Genomic DNA, 16,635 nt, shown 5'->3' on the forward strand with positions numbered 1-16,635 from the left:
AAGCACCAGTGCCCTCTGCACCACCTTAAATAGCCAGAGGACCTGGAACCTGGGAGCCACAGGGCCTTGAGGCTGCCCCAACCACCACACCAGCCCCACCTGGTGCACTCAACTCAGTGGAACAAGGCAGGCATGCATTCCTTCTGTCTACCAAAGTATTACTAGCTCTAGGCTAACATTTGAAAGATGTTCAAATGACTTTTAGAAGTCATTTAAGAATACTTTCCAAACCCCCACTGGAACATTTCACTGGCTAGAAGTGAAAAAAATTTAACATTTAATTAGAAGACATTAACTAAAAAGCTCCTATGAAGTAAAGCTTTCCTTCATAATGAAATTCAAAGACCTGCTGATACAGCAAGCAAGTGGAAAATAGTTTGCAGGTTTAGGGACACCCACATAAAGCATGAAAAGCTGCTAAGTGAAATTAGGTGCTTTAATTAAGATGAGTAAGTCTTTTGCAAGAGATTGGAAAGCTCTGCTATTGAATAGCACTTAGCTTTCTGAAGAGGTTTTAAGTGGCATAGTTTAAGATGCTTTTCCTAAGTATTAGTGATGTTAAACTCTGCAGAACACCTTGTACATCTGTAAGAGTACACCTCAATTCTTACTGTCTTCATTAGTCCATAAAAGACAAAGGAAAGCTTCCTAAGTGTAGCTAAACCGAACAGCCATCATCAAATTGCATTCCTGAAGAAAAATACCACCTTGCAGAACCAAAAAAGCCCATCAACTTGCACTAAGCATATCTTGGTTTGGAATTTATTGGAGGGTATTATTCAGAAACTTAAAGAACTACAAAGCAGCCTGATTAGGTTTTTTTTATTAGATTTATTATGACTTAGAGTTTCTATTACTCCAGCTGGGTAAACCACATTTGAGAGTAAGTTTAACTGCAGGACTTCAGTTTCAGCCAAAAATCATTTTTGCATTACTTTATTGTAATATAGATTTAAATTTAACATTTAAAACTTACTTCATTAATAAGCAAGCCAAGCTCAGTAGCTTCAGTGCAGGATGTACTTTATGTAACTTGCCGCACATTCAAGTTAGATTTGATGTACATGGAGAAGAGACCGGTCAACCATACGATTCATAGGAGAAAGCAAAAAGTAAGCACCATTTTTACCAAACTAAACAGTTCCAAATTCAGTGTTTCTTACAGAAAATCACCTCACTTCCGGCTCCAGGAGCTACAGTTTGGATAATAGCTGAAAGCTATTTCCAGAACATCAATTTTCTACACTGGCACAAGAAATAGCCTTCAAAGTAACAGGTACCAGACTTTTAAAAGATAACCTGTTCTTATGTCTACCAGGTGACTACATGCATTTTTGATCATTCTGGCAGAGGTTAACAAGAGCAAACAACAGTTGGGGTTAGACAAAAAACAATCAAAAAGTTGCCAAATATTTAAGGTCCAAGCAAAAAAATAAATGCAACCAGTTTAGTATCTAAGCCTGCTTTCTTTCAAAGAAAAATGGCACAAAATAAATTAAAAACCAGACAAATTTAGTTTTAGATTGTACTAGACTGAATTAATGCTTCAAAGCATTAAGAGGATTCATTTCACTGCAAGGAAGGGGAGAAGAAATTTGAACAGGCTCTGTATATTTGGGCTAGACCAGAAGCACTATTACAGTTCAGTCCATATATGCAGAACTGATACCAGTACGATGTTACCTTTACCATATGTAATAGTAAAGTGTGTTAGAAGTTGCAGAGCATAAGCATTTTAGTTGTACAAGCCAGTTAATGAAAAAACAGAAGAGCTGAAGAATGGTTCTCACACATGTCCTTTCAGTTCAGGACTCCAGATGTTTCTTTTGGAACAGAAAAATCCCTCTGCCAACAGTCTAATAAATACTAACATATATTTAGATACCATCTTCAAAATCTTTGTTGAAAATGCAGTCTCCAAACAAAAGCTAGCTTTATGCAGTATTAATATTTTATGTCTTATGAATCGTAGTTAATAGCAGTAACTGAAATTAATGTACACTGAGTCTTCAGGTGATGTGCAAGTTCAGCTATGTAACACAGGTGGGGGTTTTGAACTGTTCTTACCATCTTGCTTTGGACAGTTCTTACACTTGTCCCATAAACTACAGAACCTCTAGCTACAGTATTGTGCAACTGTTGACATCTTCAAGAGCTCTTTGATGTGAAGAAATTTGATGGAAGCACCACAAAGCAAGGAAATCATGCTCTTAGAGAGCCTCGAATTCTGAGAATTTAACGCATCATTGCTGTCTTGCCTTGACTACAGAACACCAATGAGAAGACACAAGGGTAAAGAGGAGCAGAACTACAGTGAGGTCTGCTTCAAACAGGGAAGATAATACAAAAAAGATCTAACTTTACAAGCACATAAGCAAAAGTCTTGAAGAGCTGTGTATTAACATGGAGCTCAAGGTGCCTTAACTTAGCTAGAACACCACCTTTTAATATTGTGAATCTAGCATAGCTGCATTTCATTCAAGAATCAGCCTATGCTTCCAGTTAAAGCATGCGTACCACCTCACTGAATACCTCTTCCCAACTTGCAGGTTTGTGGTTCTTCATTTTCTTATTCCTGCTACAGAGATTTAGAGGCCCTAAAAGCCAGAGCTCTCCAAAGACTTGCTGCATCTACATGTAAAAATAGTTAGGACACTCAGAGACTGACACATATCCCTCCCTGTTCAGAAATGGATTTGCAGATCAGTCTTGATCTCTAGTTCAGTTTTAGATTATGCTTAAGTTATGGCAGCCAGAGTTCAATCCTATGAATGCAAGCTCAACACAAAAAGAAAGCCATTTATCCTTTTTAATTCATCCTTATGGCATGTTTATCCAGAGCTTTATAATCAACTTCCAGTTTTAAATTATTTTCTTAGCACTTCACAGAACCTGCATGTCACTCCCTCCTGAAGGAGATGGCATCACACAGAATCTTGTTTAAGTTAGTCCAAGTTTCCACATGTGACCAGAAGTCTTACTTGTTAGAACACACCCCTTTTCCAACTATTCCCCCTCATTCCCTCTCTTCCCACCCCTCCCCAGCAATGGGCAATTATTACTTCACAAGAAATGTAAAATGGGATATGGGTGTACACGAAACCTACCCTTCACTAATACTGAACAGAAAAGCCTATTTTCCAATTACAGGACATCTTCCTCTAAATTTAGGTCAGCACTGGTGCAGTCTGCACTGTGTATGATTACCACAAGGATAATACCAGTAAGTACATATATTTTTCTCAAACTGATTTAAAAGCCTATGAAGTTAACTGGGGAAAAAGTTTAATATTGCTACTTTAGAGCACTAAAACACACAAAGTGAATCCAATAAAGATCCTTGTATTGAGTCAATATTAAGTATTAATTGCATGACCATCATAGCACCTCTTTACATTATCACACAATCACCAGAATTATCAACTGCTTTTAAAACTAAAAAGGGTACAGTCCAATATTTATAACTTGCACACTGTTACTATATAGAAACTAGGTGCATGGTACAGTGCTGCAAAAATGGAAGCCTGCAGTTTTGACAAAGATGCCAAGTCATGTTGTAGACAATTTCAGTCAAACTGGCAATACTGTTTAAGCTAATACTCAACACAGCAGGAAATAAAGGACAAAAAAAGCATTCTATAACCAAATAAACATCTGAAACTTCCTTTCCCTTTAAGAATACAAGTAAGGTCACTTTTAGCCTTGGAACGGATACATGTTCACCTATGATGATCTTGCTAACCACTACACAATATCTGATGTCCTCTGCTAAGAATATAGTTTAAGAAAGCCGCAGTTACAAGAGGCATCTAATGTAATATCTAAAATTTCCTTTATGGCAATTATTGAATTAATTTGTCTTAAACAGTGAATATGGAAAGATGGCCTCATGTTTCCTTTTCAATAGTACTCTGAGGATCAAGTGGCTTTCAAGCAGCATGGTGGGTTTGAAATTTTTGCAGTTTAGATCATTCTGTTGCGTTTATGAGTTGGTGAGTCTGTAATGACATCGCCACACTGGGCTGAGGTACGCTTTCTAGTTCCACCATTGTCCAAGTGGAGTGCCATTTCTTCTGATATGAAAGTGTTCAAGTCAACATCATGGAGTCCATTTCTCCTTCGACTAGCATTGGAGCCACTGCTCACGTGAGTGGGCGAGCCTGGGGTACTTGAGCGAACACTTATACTAGCCATTGCACCACTAAGACCTAGGGGAAAAAAAGAAAGAGTATTTAGGTCAAACAGTAAAGAAAAGTTAAATTCCCATGTGTGGCAGAAGGGATGACACTTATCTGACTTCTAGTGATATATTAAAGATACTTCACCCTATTATTTGTACCACACTTATTTGAAGTCCAGACCACAACTTCCCAGCTTTTAGCCCATAAGAATCTAGTGATTACTAGAACTGCTTTTTATGACATCAAAAGTGAGCTTATATACCAGGTTGTAACAGCACACTATGGCAAATGCTCCATAAGCATGACATGCTCTTCAAAATATGCATACATACTCAAGAGCAGACCATTTCAATATAAAGGCTTCACACTAGATCAATAGTTACACAGAAGGAAAATCCCCTACCAAGGATTTTCCAGGTTGACCTAACTCTGTCTTGTTTCAAACACCACCCTGCTCCCTTTCACTCCCTCAGTCACTGTAGCTCTGAAAACTGCAGTATGACAGCAGATCTCAGACAGGTGTATACAACAAGTAGTTTAATAAAAGCTTTATTTCATGGGTGCCAACACATTGGTATTGTCAGAATTCAGAAGAGCACTTAAATAACAAGTAAGCCAAGCAAGACCACATGACAACCCCCCCCAAATTTGCTATTGTCAGATCTGATCCAAAACACTGTCACAGGTATCCTGCAATTACTTTGGTTTATATTCAGGTTATTAATAAAATTAATTAAAACAGCATCTTTTCCTTGTAGAAACAAAGCCATAAACAAGAAAAACATTAACTTCATACTAATTTAAACATTTTGTCTTCTGTAATGTTACTATTACAACTTTGCAAAAGCAGGGTATTCCAAAACATAAGTTTAGTAAGGGCTAGGACATGAAAGCCTAACAATTGTTCACAATTTGGAGTTCAGTCTCTATTTGTAGATGATAAACAGGAGCTCAGAGATAAAACAAACATCTTCGTTATCATAACTGCTTCAAATCTGAGTATTATAGGAAAGTACAAAAACATCTGTTGGCTCTAGAAATAAACTACCAAAGCAAGAGTCATGCAGGAAGATGAACAGCAGAACACAATCTACATCTGTGTATTTTTCTAGCACTACGAAAAAGCAAGAGGCAAGCTGTGCATGAAGATTTCTGTCTCTGTAACCTTCATTACATTTAGAATTCTAAAGCCATCTGCACCATGGCAGGTTGATATACAAGTCAGGATAGAACAGGCCAACCAATTTCACTTTTGTACATTACTGTTGAATGAACACTTAAAGCTTAGATCTCGTAACAGCACAGGATATACTTTTACACAGACTGGGCATTACACAACAACTAATAGGAACAGCCACTAACCATTGGTGCTTTCTTAGAGCTTTTGCTTACAGCTCTAAGTGGTTTTCCAACATGACTCAGAAGCATGGTCTAAAGCCTGATATGGAGCCTGCAGGTTTTATCAATATTAAAATAGTCTTTCATTCACAACAGCAGAAAGTATTTAAACAGCAGCAGCTCTTTTTGTGACAAGATATTGCAGAAACAAGGTTTGTTCCAGTACTCTCAGGATTAAGGTCAAGCCTAAATTCAAAAGCATTTATAAAGAGGTTCCTATACATCTACCAAAGCAAAGCAACTAATTGATGACAGATATACAAGCAAAAAGCCAATTCAGATACTGTAACTTGGATAAACCACCATGCAAAGTTTGGTCAGGTAACAAATCACTTCACAATTCAAAGATAGCAGCAAGTTTAATTTCAACTGGCATGACATACATTAGAAAAAGCATTAATTCATCCTGTACATTTAAATTGGAAAAAAATTGACAGTGCACAGAAGGTGACATTGTTTCAAACTGATTGCAGATATTTCCCCCACATCAATATTTCAACCAAAATTGCTCTGAACACACAAGTTCAGTGTTGTAACTTCCACAGAGACTTGACAATTTACACCACTTATTAGTCATTGATATTATACAACCCATAACCAAATGTATTAATTCAGTTTTATCATGACATCTTTTCGTTATGTCTAGTGCCCAAGAAAGGAGAGAAATTATTCTCAATAAACCTGAAAACTGACTTGTGATGCAAGAATACATTTTCTTGCATCTCTTGAGAACTGTGTTTTTAAGTAGAGTCTTTTCAGTAACCAGCATTTTTTAAATAGATACAGAAGTCAGAATTGAAAGATGCATCTATAATATGCTGCAGGATAGTCTAAAACAGACTGCCAAAGTTTGCAAGCAATGCCTCAAGCAGGCATTGACTTTCCAGTATTTAGGCAAAACTGCATCACTGTACATTTAAATACACAACCAACCTTCAGGAGATATTTAAGAAGTGAAAACCTTCAATCAAACCTGGTGTCAAAGGCAGGAGAGTAGTTTTGAATTCATTTCTACAGTGATAGGAGTACAAGGACATTGCATCACAATATGGACTTCTAGTTGCAGTTTAATCTTGCATCTCACACAGGTATTTAACACTGAACAAGTAACAGTCATTACTGAGTATGCTAACAGACCAAGTGACAATTTGGTATGTTACTGGCAGTTAACCACATCACATAGCACTACACATCAGTCCAACAGAGCAGAACTGTCAAACAGAACATTTAGAACACAGTTTAGGATTGGGTAATCAAGCTAACATGGAAGAGCCAGAGACAATTTAAGGCATGCACTGAAATACCGAGTTGCCATTTCATGGAAGCAACACCTTCGAAGACATCAGCAATGCAATTGAAAAAGATCTATTTTTTGTGACAAAGCATCTTTCAGGAGCTATGATCCACAATTCATTTTTCTTGGAAAGTTGTAAGGCAAAGAAATCTCAGAAAACCCATTTATTGTGAATTATTCTGAGTTTAAGTTTTCAATGGACTCAGACCTCTTCCCAAAGCATTTAGCCATTTAAAGCAGTAAAGCAAGCAGTAATAGGTACTAGGAAGCAGTAAGATGACATGACTTAGCAACACCACAACCTCAAAATTTCTGTCTTGTGATTAACATGACCTCATCACAGGCACATCAGTTTTGTCTATACAACAGACTAGAGATTCAAACAGCTACTAGAGCGTCTTTATTTCTTTCACAATCTCATGACCACCTCTGAAGTCTCCCACTGCTTTGTACAGGAGACATTTCCTTTTTCACCAGAGGCCTTTAAGAAAGGGCACATGGCTCTCTCTCCCCCTTTTTAAAGGATTGACATGGAGGGCATATCTGAAATATTTTGCAGTACTTTACATTCCTATTCCTGCCATATCTTTCAGTCAAACAATATGGTGTTTCATAGCCAGTAATTTCACAAGAAACTCCGCTTTTCGCTGAAGCTCTAAGGCATTTATTATAGTACTATTAGAAAAAGCTGTAGTATAGAAGAAACTGTGACCAATACTAGCTAATTTATAACTAAGTGCTCTCCAAAGCTATCAAGTGATTAGAATGCTTGGCCAAAAGTGTATGTTTTGTGGAGTATGAAATGCTAATTTTGAGTTGACAGTTTCATTTACCTGAAGTTTATCAGCTCTGGCATAACAAACTGTCAATGCTGTTTTATCTGCAGTATAGCCATATCCATAATGACTATGAGTTATTCAGGTCACTATCACAGCATAATATACTGGATAATTACTGTTCAGTACAGTAGCAGTATTAACTATTGCCTTCCAGAAGTTTTAATCAGAAGTATCAAAAAGAACATTCACACTTAGATCTAAGCGTGACTAAAGCAGGAATTAGTTAATAACCCCAGATAAATACAAAATGGCATGCAGACAGATCCTTGTCACTCCTCTGTCATACTCACCCTTTCACAGTACTGCTCAAAGAGCAAGTTTTAGCACTACATACCAATACACAACTCTGATAGCTATATATACACACAACCTTTAAATTAAATTCTTTCAAACTCATCTCAACTCTGCTCTCCCATCCCCTCTTCTACCAACTGCTTCCCCACTCTGCTAACAACTGCAGATGTTTTTATTGGAGTTTAGTATTTTGAGAAGATAACAAGGAGGCCTAATGCAAAGTCAGGCTCTTTAAAGGGGCCAAGCCATACACTTCTACATGCTAGAGGAAGGGTTCCCCCCACTCTCCTCAAATAGACTGAATCACAGTAATAACATCTCAACTTTAAAGCTAAGGAGCAAAAGCACCAACACCCACTGTGCTGTTGCCCATTCACATCACTTAGTTAAGAATGCTCAAATCTAATGCATTTCAGCATTGCCTTCCCAAGCTTGCTTCTTGCCCCTCCTCAGATCGTAGCATTTTCTCCCATTATGCTGTGAGAATGGTTTATAAAGCATGGAGCACATCCCACATTAAGAGATCAAAGTATCATTTCAAACATGGACTGCACACAGCCACCAGCACTACAAGACTTAGTATGCTAGCTACAGCCAGGCAGAAAATGACCTGGCACATGCCAGCTTTTTGGAATCTTATGACTATTAGCTCAATTTGATGTAATTCTGTCATTTGAAACTCCTCTGTTACAGAACTGGATATGGCAATATATATCTACAAAGTAGGTGAAGATACATCTATACCGATTCTGACTGACACTAAGGTCTAGTGGAAGTTAAAAACTCAACTCTATTTCCTATGTTGAACAATAAAGGTCTATTCATCTTCTATCACATCTTATAGTGCTAAGCATCATCAGATGCAGAGTTCAGTTTCAGAAAAATCTACTTGAACTTCAGAGTAAATTAGCATTTACTACCTTGAGCTAGCTACTCAGCTTTTCTTGAAGGCTTTAATTTCTTTTCAGGTATTCACAGTTCAATTTGCCAGCCATGTTTTATTTCAAAGATTACCCATGAGCACACTAATAATAGAAAGTTGCTATTAACAGCAAAGGTTTTTATTTACCAGAGTTCACTCTCACAAGATGTTATTTAGTTCCAAAACCAACCTCATTCTCAAGTACCCTTAAGTTAACTAAAGATTTCAGGAACAGCTGCACAGCATACATGTCACAGAGTTAAAAGAAAAGGTAGATCATAGCCACCTTAAACATTCCTGGGTCAGTATAGTCTTGATCACTTTGCTTTTAGCTACTGTAACAAGTCTTGAAAGTAGAACAGTAGAGAGGAACAAGTTTCCTTATAGCATGAAGACTACTGCTAACTAATATCATAAGATTAAATTTTGGGTTCAAAATGCATAGCTTTCATCAAGAAAACTATCAAATACTTCAGAGATATAATATAGGTCCAATATAACAAGGTTTGAGATAAAAACCTAAGGTTAAAGATCCAATTTTAACAGATTTCTTTTCAGATGCAGCATACAGTTTTAAGATTGTACTGACACCTAATGATACTCTTCTCTAGTGTTTTAGTCTAGGGCATACACCTAAAATTGTGTTTGATGTTCCAGGAAGTGTTTAATTCTTAGCTACTTGGTTACCACAGCTTCTGTCAAAGTTTTATGAAGCGTAACTTCCAACAGAGTGATTATGAAGCATTTTGAGGTTACACAATCAAGATACAGGTACTTCCCCCATCAAAAAGCAAGATCAGCAAGTTGTAGGACCATGGTCTTTAGACATGTATCAGTACCTATTTCTGAGAGGTCAATAAACCAGCTCTACTTCAGAGCTTTATTTGGTGTTGTAAATTCACACCTATCCCTGCTTTGAGCAGCAAAGTTTTCACATTATCCCTCGAGTCTAATTCAGCCTAACCATATGACCAACAGAAATACTCTATTTCCACAGAATGCCTACCAGCACAAAACAAAGCCTCATGCCTCTACATGAGAGTCAAAAATTCCCCTTAAAGTATTAGTCCTGAACACTTGCTGAGGCTGCTACTCACTGTCATCCAGTTCTCACATTTCCTCACAATACCTAGAAGCAGCAAAATCACTTAAACAGCCTGCCAAAAAAGACACTAAGGATAGCCCTACAGAGGACATTAATTTACACACATCTGAAGATCCTACACAGGTTTCAAAGTCAAAACAGAGTTCTGAGAAACCCTGTAATAGGAAAATAGTTTAGGAGATGGTTTAATCACAACTTCCTTAATGTTAAAGAAAATGGGGAGGGGGGAGAAACTGGAGGAATGCAGACATTGTAGGCAACAACCTAACAACAGTTGAGGCCAAACACAAGCCTAGTCACTAAAGGATTAGCACAAAAGCATTTGTGTGGAAGACCAGATTGAAACTGATATCTGGAGAACCTAATCCAGAAGGTCACTGACATGTAATCAACCAGCTGATGAAGGGGAAGAGTGCTTTTCTAGCCCCTGAAGTACCTGTACAGAGCACAGAACTTCCTACAGTCCTCATGATCTCAGATTATGAAATATGAAAGAAAACTTTATACCTCATGGTTCAGATGCCCATGCTAAAGAAGTCACTTCCATAAACCACCTCTATACAAAGCAGGTAAGAAACAATACAAGATGGAGAGCCATACTACCAATAAAAATGTCTTTGAGTTTACACTGCTTGAGAGCTTAACTGTTGCTGAAGTGAGTCTACCCAGCTTACTCGCCTGAGAGTAAGTCTTTATAGTGAAAGCCAACTGCACACTAGATTCAACTATAACTTCAGAAATCAAGATTTTTAAGAGGGTGTTTATCACATCATATCAGGTGAGAGTGCTTCTACAGTTGTCCTCATGAAATGAGCTTTACCTACTGAATAAGTAATAGTGGTGCACAGAATTCTCTAGGCAGCTTCCAATACAAGAAGGAAAACTGCCAAAAGCTACATGACTGGATGGAAGCATGCTTGATTTAAATGGCAACAGAGCAGCAAACAATACCAGAATTAGGCTGTCACCTAGACAGTAATAGCATCTGGTTTATGTATCTTGAAAAACCACCACAGCATAGCAGAAAGAGTGCATTTTCAGGAATTCACTCATCTAAACTCATTAATTCCACCCCCCACTGAGAACATTGAAACAGTAAACATTTGAGTGTCACAGGTTGTACTTCTAGATAGCTTCATTTTTACTCTTCCAATAGTCTACTATTTATACCCCAAGATATCTGCTACCCCTTAGAATTCTAGAAGGCATAAAACCCACAGATGAATTGCTTCATTTCACCTCAGGAACAATTTAAAAACACATTTTTCTTTACCACTTGCTAGGTAATAGTCCAATGCAGAATAAACTACTTAATATTCATGTCTGAAAAGGAGAAAAGATACCACCAACATTGTTGATGATGGCAAGGAAGGAAATTCAGTATGACACTGGAAGACATTTAAGGCTGAAATTGAACTAGAACTAAGTTCTGAACAGGACTCAATTATTGCAATGCTATGCAAGTGGAAGTACCCTTTCCAGGGTACTTTAAAAGTATATGCTAAACCATATTATTTATTACATAACAAGGGTACAGGAGTGAGGTAAGGTACCCCAGAGACAGAAGCTTAAGACATTAGAGCCCCTCCTAACCCTGTCAAAATTTGCTAGTTATTTGCCACTAGCCAAATCTTAATATTTAACTAGTTGCTAGCATGGTATCATTTTCCAAGAATTCTGTTTACTTTAGCATTGGCATGAATGCCAAGTCTCTCCATGCTTCAAAAACACTACCAGGAGTCAATACTTAACTGTTAAGTTCACAGCTATAGAATAGAACCAAAGCTCATTTGTACACAATACCTCCTCCTCATTCAAAATATTTGACTAGGCAACCTTTTAGTAGCTAGCATGCCTTACACATGCAAAAACTCCCTTAGAGAATTAAGGAGATACCTTTAGCTGGAACATCAGGTACATGACATTATGACACTAACAACAGCCAAGAGGCAGACATGCTTTTAAGAACCCCCACCCAATTTTAACCAAGTAGTATTGAAAAAATTACTGTTACCATGCAGAGCTATGGCTTCACGGAAGGGTTGCAAATCAGTCTCTACAGATGAGCTAGTTTCTGTTGAAGTAGCTCGGTTAGGGGATACTACAGTCAGTCTTGGGGGAGCTCTAGAATTTCTTGGAGGAGGAACTTTTCCACATAGGAAGCTGATCAAGTCTTCTCTACGAATAGTTCTTCTGCGTTTTTTAACCCAAGCTAACACATCCTTATTCCGACGCTGATAGCCAATCTGAATTCCTACATCAAAGCTTCGCTGATGGGCATCCACACTTTCTGCAAGAAGACAGAAAAAAGTTTTTAGTGTTACAGATAGTGCAATATATAGCATAGCACATCAGAGCTTCCTGTCAACCTCGGGAAAGAAGTACACCTTCTACAGGTTACTGTAACACAGTACCAAGTGAGCTGTAACAAATTCAGCACTGAAAGCAAGTCATACCAAACCTGAAGAGTATTAGCTTTCAAGTTACACCCCCTTTACAAGTCCAAAAGTCAACAGCAACTCAAGCACCACCTAAATAGCATTTACTATACTTCAGGTCAACACTACAGCACTGTTTACAAAACCATATTGTATTAACATTAAAAACATGCTTCAAGCTTGTCAGTCTGAGAAAGGTACTAAAAATCAGACAATGCACTTTGAGACGCTCTCTTAAAGTGCATCAGTACAGCCAGGAAACTCTATACAAAAACAAAAGGAATAACTGCTTTTTTTGATTCTGACAGGTATGCAATTTTCCAAAAACTCAGATTTTTTTAGAGTCCCTTTAGCTTCATCCGAATTTCAACTGCAGAGGCAATTTGCAGGAGGCCACAGTTTTGAAACTAGTTAGTACACAAGTGTCCCCAATGCCTTTCAATTAGGCAACATACCATTTACAAAGGAAGTCTAAGAAAATTTCCTTCCCCATTTAAGATTCCATTGCAAATTTGATATACAAAGGCTTTAAAAACATTATTTGCAATTAATCCTACTATAAAATGCAATTTCATTCTCCATTGAGGTAATTGGTCACCTGCACACATCAGTTATAACTGTGCCTCTAAGAAGCACTCTTCAACACCTTGTATTACAACACTTTCCAACTTCCGGCAACTAGTTTAAGTATGAGTAAATTTCAGACAACATAACAGGTGGAACAAGCCATATTCTCTACACAATTATGCTCATCTTGTTTGTCATGGATTTGTTATCAGAGCTTTGCCAATAGCTATTTCAGTTTTATGAAAATTGCTGTGACATTAGCTCTTGCTCTATTAAAAGGCATCAACATATCCACTCCGATTTACTTCATCTCCATTTTTTTAAATCTGGCAGAGCTGATTAAAATGCTTTTTATATTCTTGCTTTACTAGTGAAGTCCAACATAAGAGCCATTTGCCCAGCACAATATTAAGAGATTTAAGAACAGCTGTCCAAGATACTCATTTACAGGTAAAGTGACATACACCTCTAATTTAGTTCTCTCACACTCAAAAACATCGAAAAATAACTATCAAGTGATTAGACTTACACTCTAAGGCACCACTGCATGGTTCACAAAAGACAGCACCAAAATCTACGCTATCAAAGAGCAGCACTCCAAACATGACACAACCTACAAGAAAAACATCCTGAACTGGTCACAGTTAAATCTTGGGGCTTTTAGCATATAAGCTATACAGGTATACACAGAGTACACTTAACATGTTAGTTTTATGCACTCTATTTTGCCCATGCTGCTTTGTAATCAAAAGGCTAGAGGATTTACAAATGCCAATTCCTATGAAAGCAATGGCAACATGACAGATTATTCCTCCAGCCATTTTATACTCCACAGCAGCTTAGGCTCCACTGCACTCACAGTAAAAGCACATCTTGAAGCTAATTTGGAAACTGGCAATATTCCTTTAATCACTTCCTGAAATACCATGAGAAATTCCTTCTGAGAGGTGAGGAGCCCAGCTTAATATCAATAACCTGCTTTCCTTGTGTACAAGAGTACTTTACAAAGGACTAACTATGAACCAGTTATGAGGTCAAACACACTGACTGCTGATGTAGCCTGGACAAATTTCAAGCATCATTACCCTGGGAAAGATTAGATTTTTATGGTAAAAGCTACAACTACTTTGTTTACAAAGTTAAGCTAGCAGAAATATAAACAGTCAAGTTGCATACATTCTGAGATTACTAAGTCAAAACTAACATCAGCAAACATTCAGCTTCTCTTTAAGAAAAATAAGGTAAATTGCAGGCTGAGAAGTCTTATTCTAAAACATGCCTAAGACCTCCTACAGTGGCCTTATGTCCCAAATCATGCCCTCACTTTAGTGCAATCTAGAAAATAAGCAAATGTCTTTAAATGTGGCCTCTATCACCAGCACCAATCAGAAATTCATGATCTAAGACCTTTACAGTGTGGTGTGATATTAAACTTCTAATCTATTTTCAGAAAAAAATGCTGACACTCAAGACACCACAGCATTCTCCTTATGCACTATTCCTCATGGAGCTCTTCTTAAAAAGAAATGTGATGCCTCAAAAACCCAAACATTTGTCAGATCAGAAATGAGCTGACAGGGCAAGAGGCAGTTTGTAGTGTTCAGTTTACCACACCAAGTACTTCTCCAGTGTTATGACAGAGTCCTCCAAAACACAAACATGTGAGAAACAACACAAGATTAAGAGCCATGTTCATCACCAGGGAAGGCAAATTCACATTAAGAGATTCTAACTTGCCTGGAATGCCAATGTCTAGCTGGTTCTACCTGTGTTGAACACTTCTCTATCCACCTGGAAGTTAATTTAAAATTGAAAGATGGCAGTTCTGAGTAACTAAGGTACTTCAGCACTTAAGAGATGAGTTTGAAGGAAGATTTGTTTCAGGGCCTGCTTTCTGAAGTACTACATTACACATTATTAAAGACAGCTTCCTAGTTAAGTTCTAGTTTCCCTGATCACCACATACATAGTCTTCCGTTAATCACATTATTGCAGAAAAAAATAGACCTCATTTCACCTATAACACAAATAATCAAATCATTTAACCAAAAATAAATAGCCTAAGTCTTTGTAGTAAAGACACTGTAAGGGAGAGGAATGCCATTGTAACAGACTAATTATTCCAGACAATTACTAGTACTACCTGCTGCTACTCTAGCACCATGCTCAAGTGATTGGTGTCCCAGACCATGTTCTAGTGACCCACTCCCTCAGGCCAACACTTACCAAGTTATGTGATGTGCTGCCCCTTTATATGACCTATGACACATATACAACATTCAAATGTACTTTCTGCAAGAGTCAAGTCTCTGGCAGTGAGGGTTATGCATCTACATTTCTTCCTTGCTCTGTCCACATCTGTCAAAACTGATCAGCCATCACAAACGTGTCACTAAGTTCAACTGTTTAAATCAAATCCAAAATAGGAAAACTGGAGCCAAATAAAAGAACATGCAGGCAGAACTACAGATAATGCTGTGCTGACCAGGGAAAAAGAAAAAAACAGCTCACAACTCAGAAAAATCAAACTACAAGTCAGGAAAACAACAATTTGGCATGTTTGGAAGTTTTCTCCTTCCTAGGTAACAATGGGAATCACACCATGCCAATTTAGGCCTTCACTGATATAGAGATCATTTTTCTACAATCTTTTAAACAAACCAGAAAACACTGAATGATTCTTCTGCAGACAATTCTTGTGACAACCCAAGAACTGCAGAGTTCACAAACAGATCCTAACAGATAGAAACACACAGTAAAACAGCACAAAAGCATAGCCATGTGCAGAGCACACTCTTATCTAAGTTTCATCTAACACTGCTTTCTTACAGCCATCCTAGACAGTCATAGTGACAGTCTAGTGCTTAAAATAAACCTGGAGGCTTACTTAAGAAGCCTCACTGTCAGAAGATGATAAAACTTTATTTTTGTCACACAACATCTATGCAGAATTTTACAAACACTAAATCCAACCTATGCTTCACCATAAACATACATTATGCTGATATCCCATCATTTAATACACCATGAAATATACAAAATCCAATAAATTTAAGTACAGTTTAATAAGCTACTGCACTCTTTGGATTCATGAGAGTAAGCCACACATTAAAAAAAAACCACCTTTTCAGGGGTCCCAAAGTAAAAAAGCTTTTAAGTTATTAGTCACTGACATGAGGCAACTGAAAAGATTCAGCTACCGTCAGCTAAAGTGGCCCAGGGAAAACTTGCAAGATTCAGGAAGCAGTCTCGGTTAGATTTTATCAGGGTGAATAAGAGACATTAACAGGCCCTGCTTATGAGTAAGCCGGGGCAGGAGGCAGAGCGGGGCCCAGCTCGGCAGGGAGGGCTGCCGGGGCAGCGGGGGCAGCCCCTTACCTTTGTAGAGGTTGGTGACCGCAGTGGCAGCGTTCTGGAAGGGGACCCAGAGGGAGAGCCCCGGCTGCTGGCACACCCGGTCTGCAGGGAGGGAAGGACACACGCTGTTTATTTTGGAGTCGCCAACTCCGAACGGCCATGTTAGGTTTCGCCATTTTGTTCCACCTTCCGAAGGCAACTCGGGATCAGGGCCGAGAAGGGCGGGCCGGCAGCGGCCCG

The 16,635-nt window shown here is 38.1% G+C and overlaps 1 protein-coding gene across 1 annotated transcript; it reads right to left on the reverse strand.

Annotated features, from left to right (window-relative positions):
• Positions 1–3,575: 3,575 nt before the first annotated feature.
• Positions 3,576–16,497, reverse strand: LOC104615602 (UPF0472 protein C16orf72; the record flags this gene model as incomplete). Its single annotated transcript, XM_010293510.1, has 3 exons — positions 3,576–4,208; positions 12,048–12,323; positions 16,417–16,497. Coding segments are annotated over 3 exons (602 nt in total), but the record flags the coding sequence as incomplete, so codon positions are not given.
• Positions 16,498–16,635: the final 138 nt, after the last annotated feature.

This window comes from Phaethon lepturus, unplaced genomic scaffold (genome assembly GCF_000687285.1).
Source record: "Phaethon lepturus isolate BGI_N335 unplaced genomic scaffold, ASM68728v1 scaffold15508, whole genome shotgun sequence".
NCBI lineage: Eukaryota > Metazoa > Chordata > Aves > Phaethontiformes > Phaethontidae > Phaethon > Phaethon lepturus.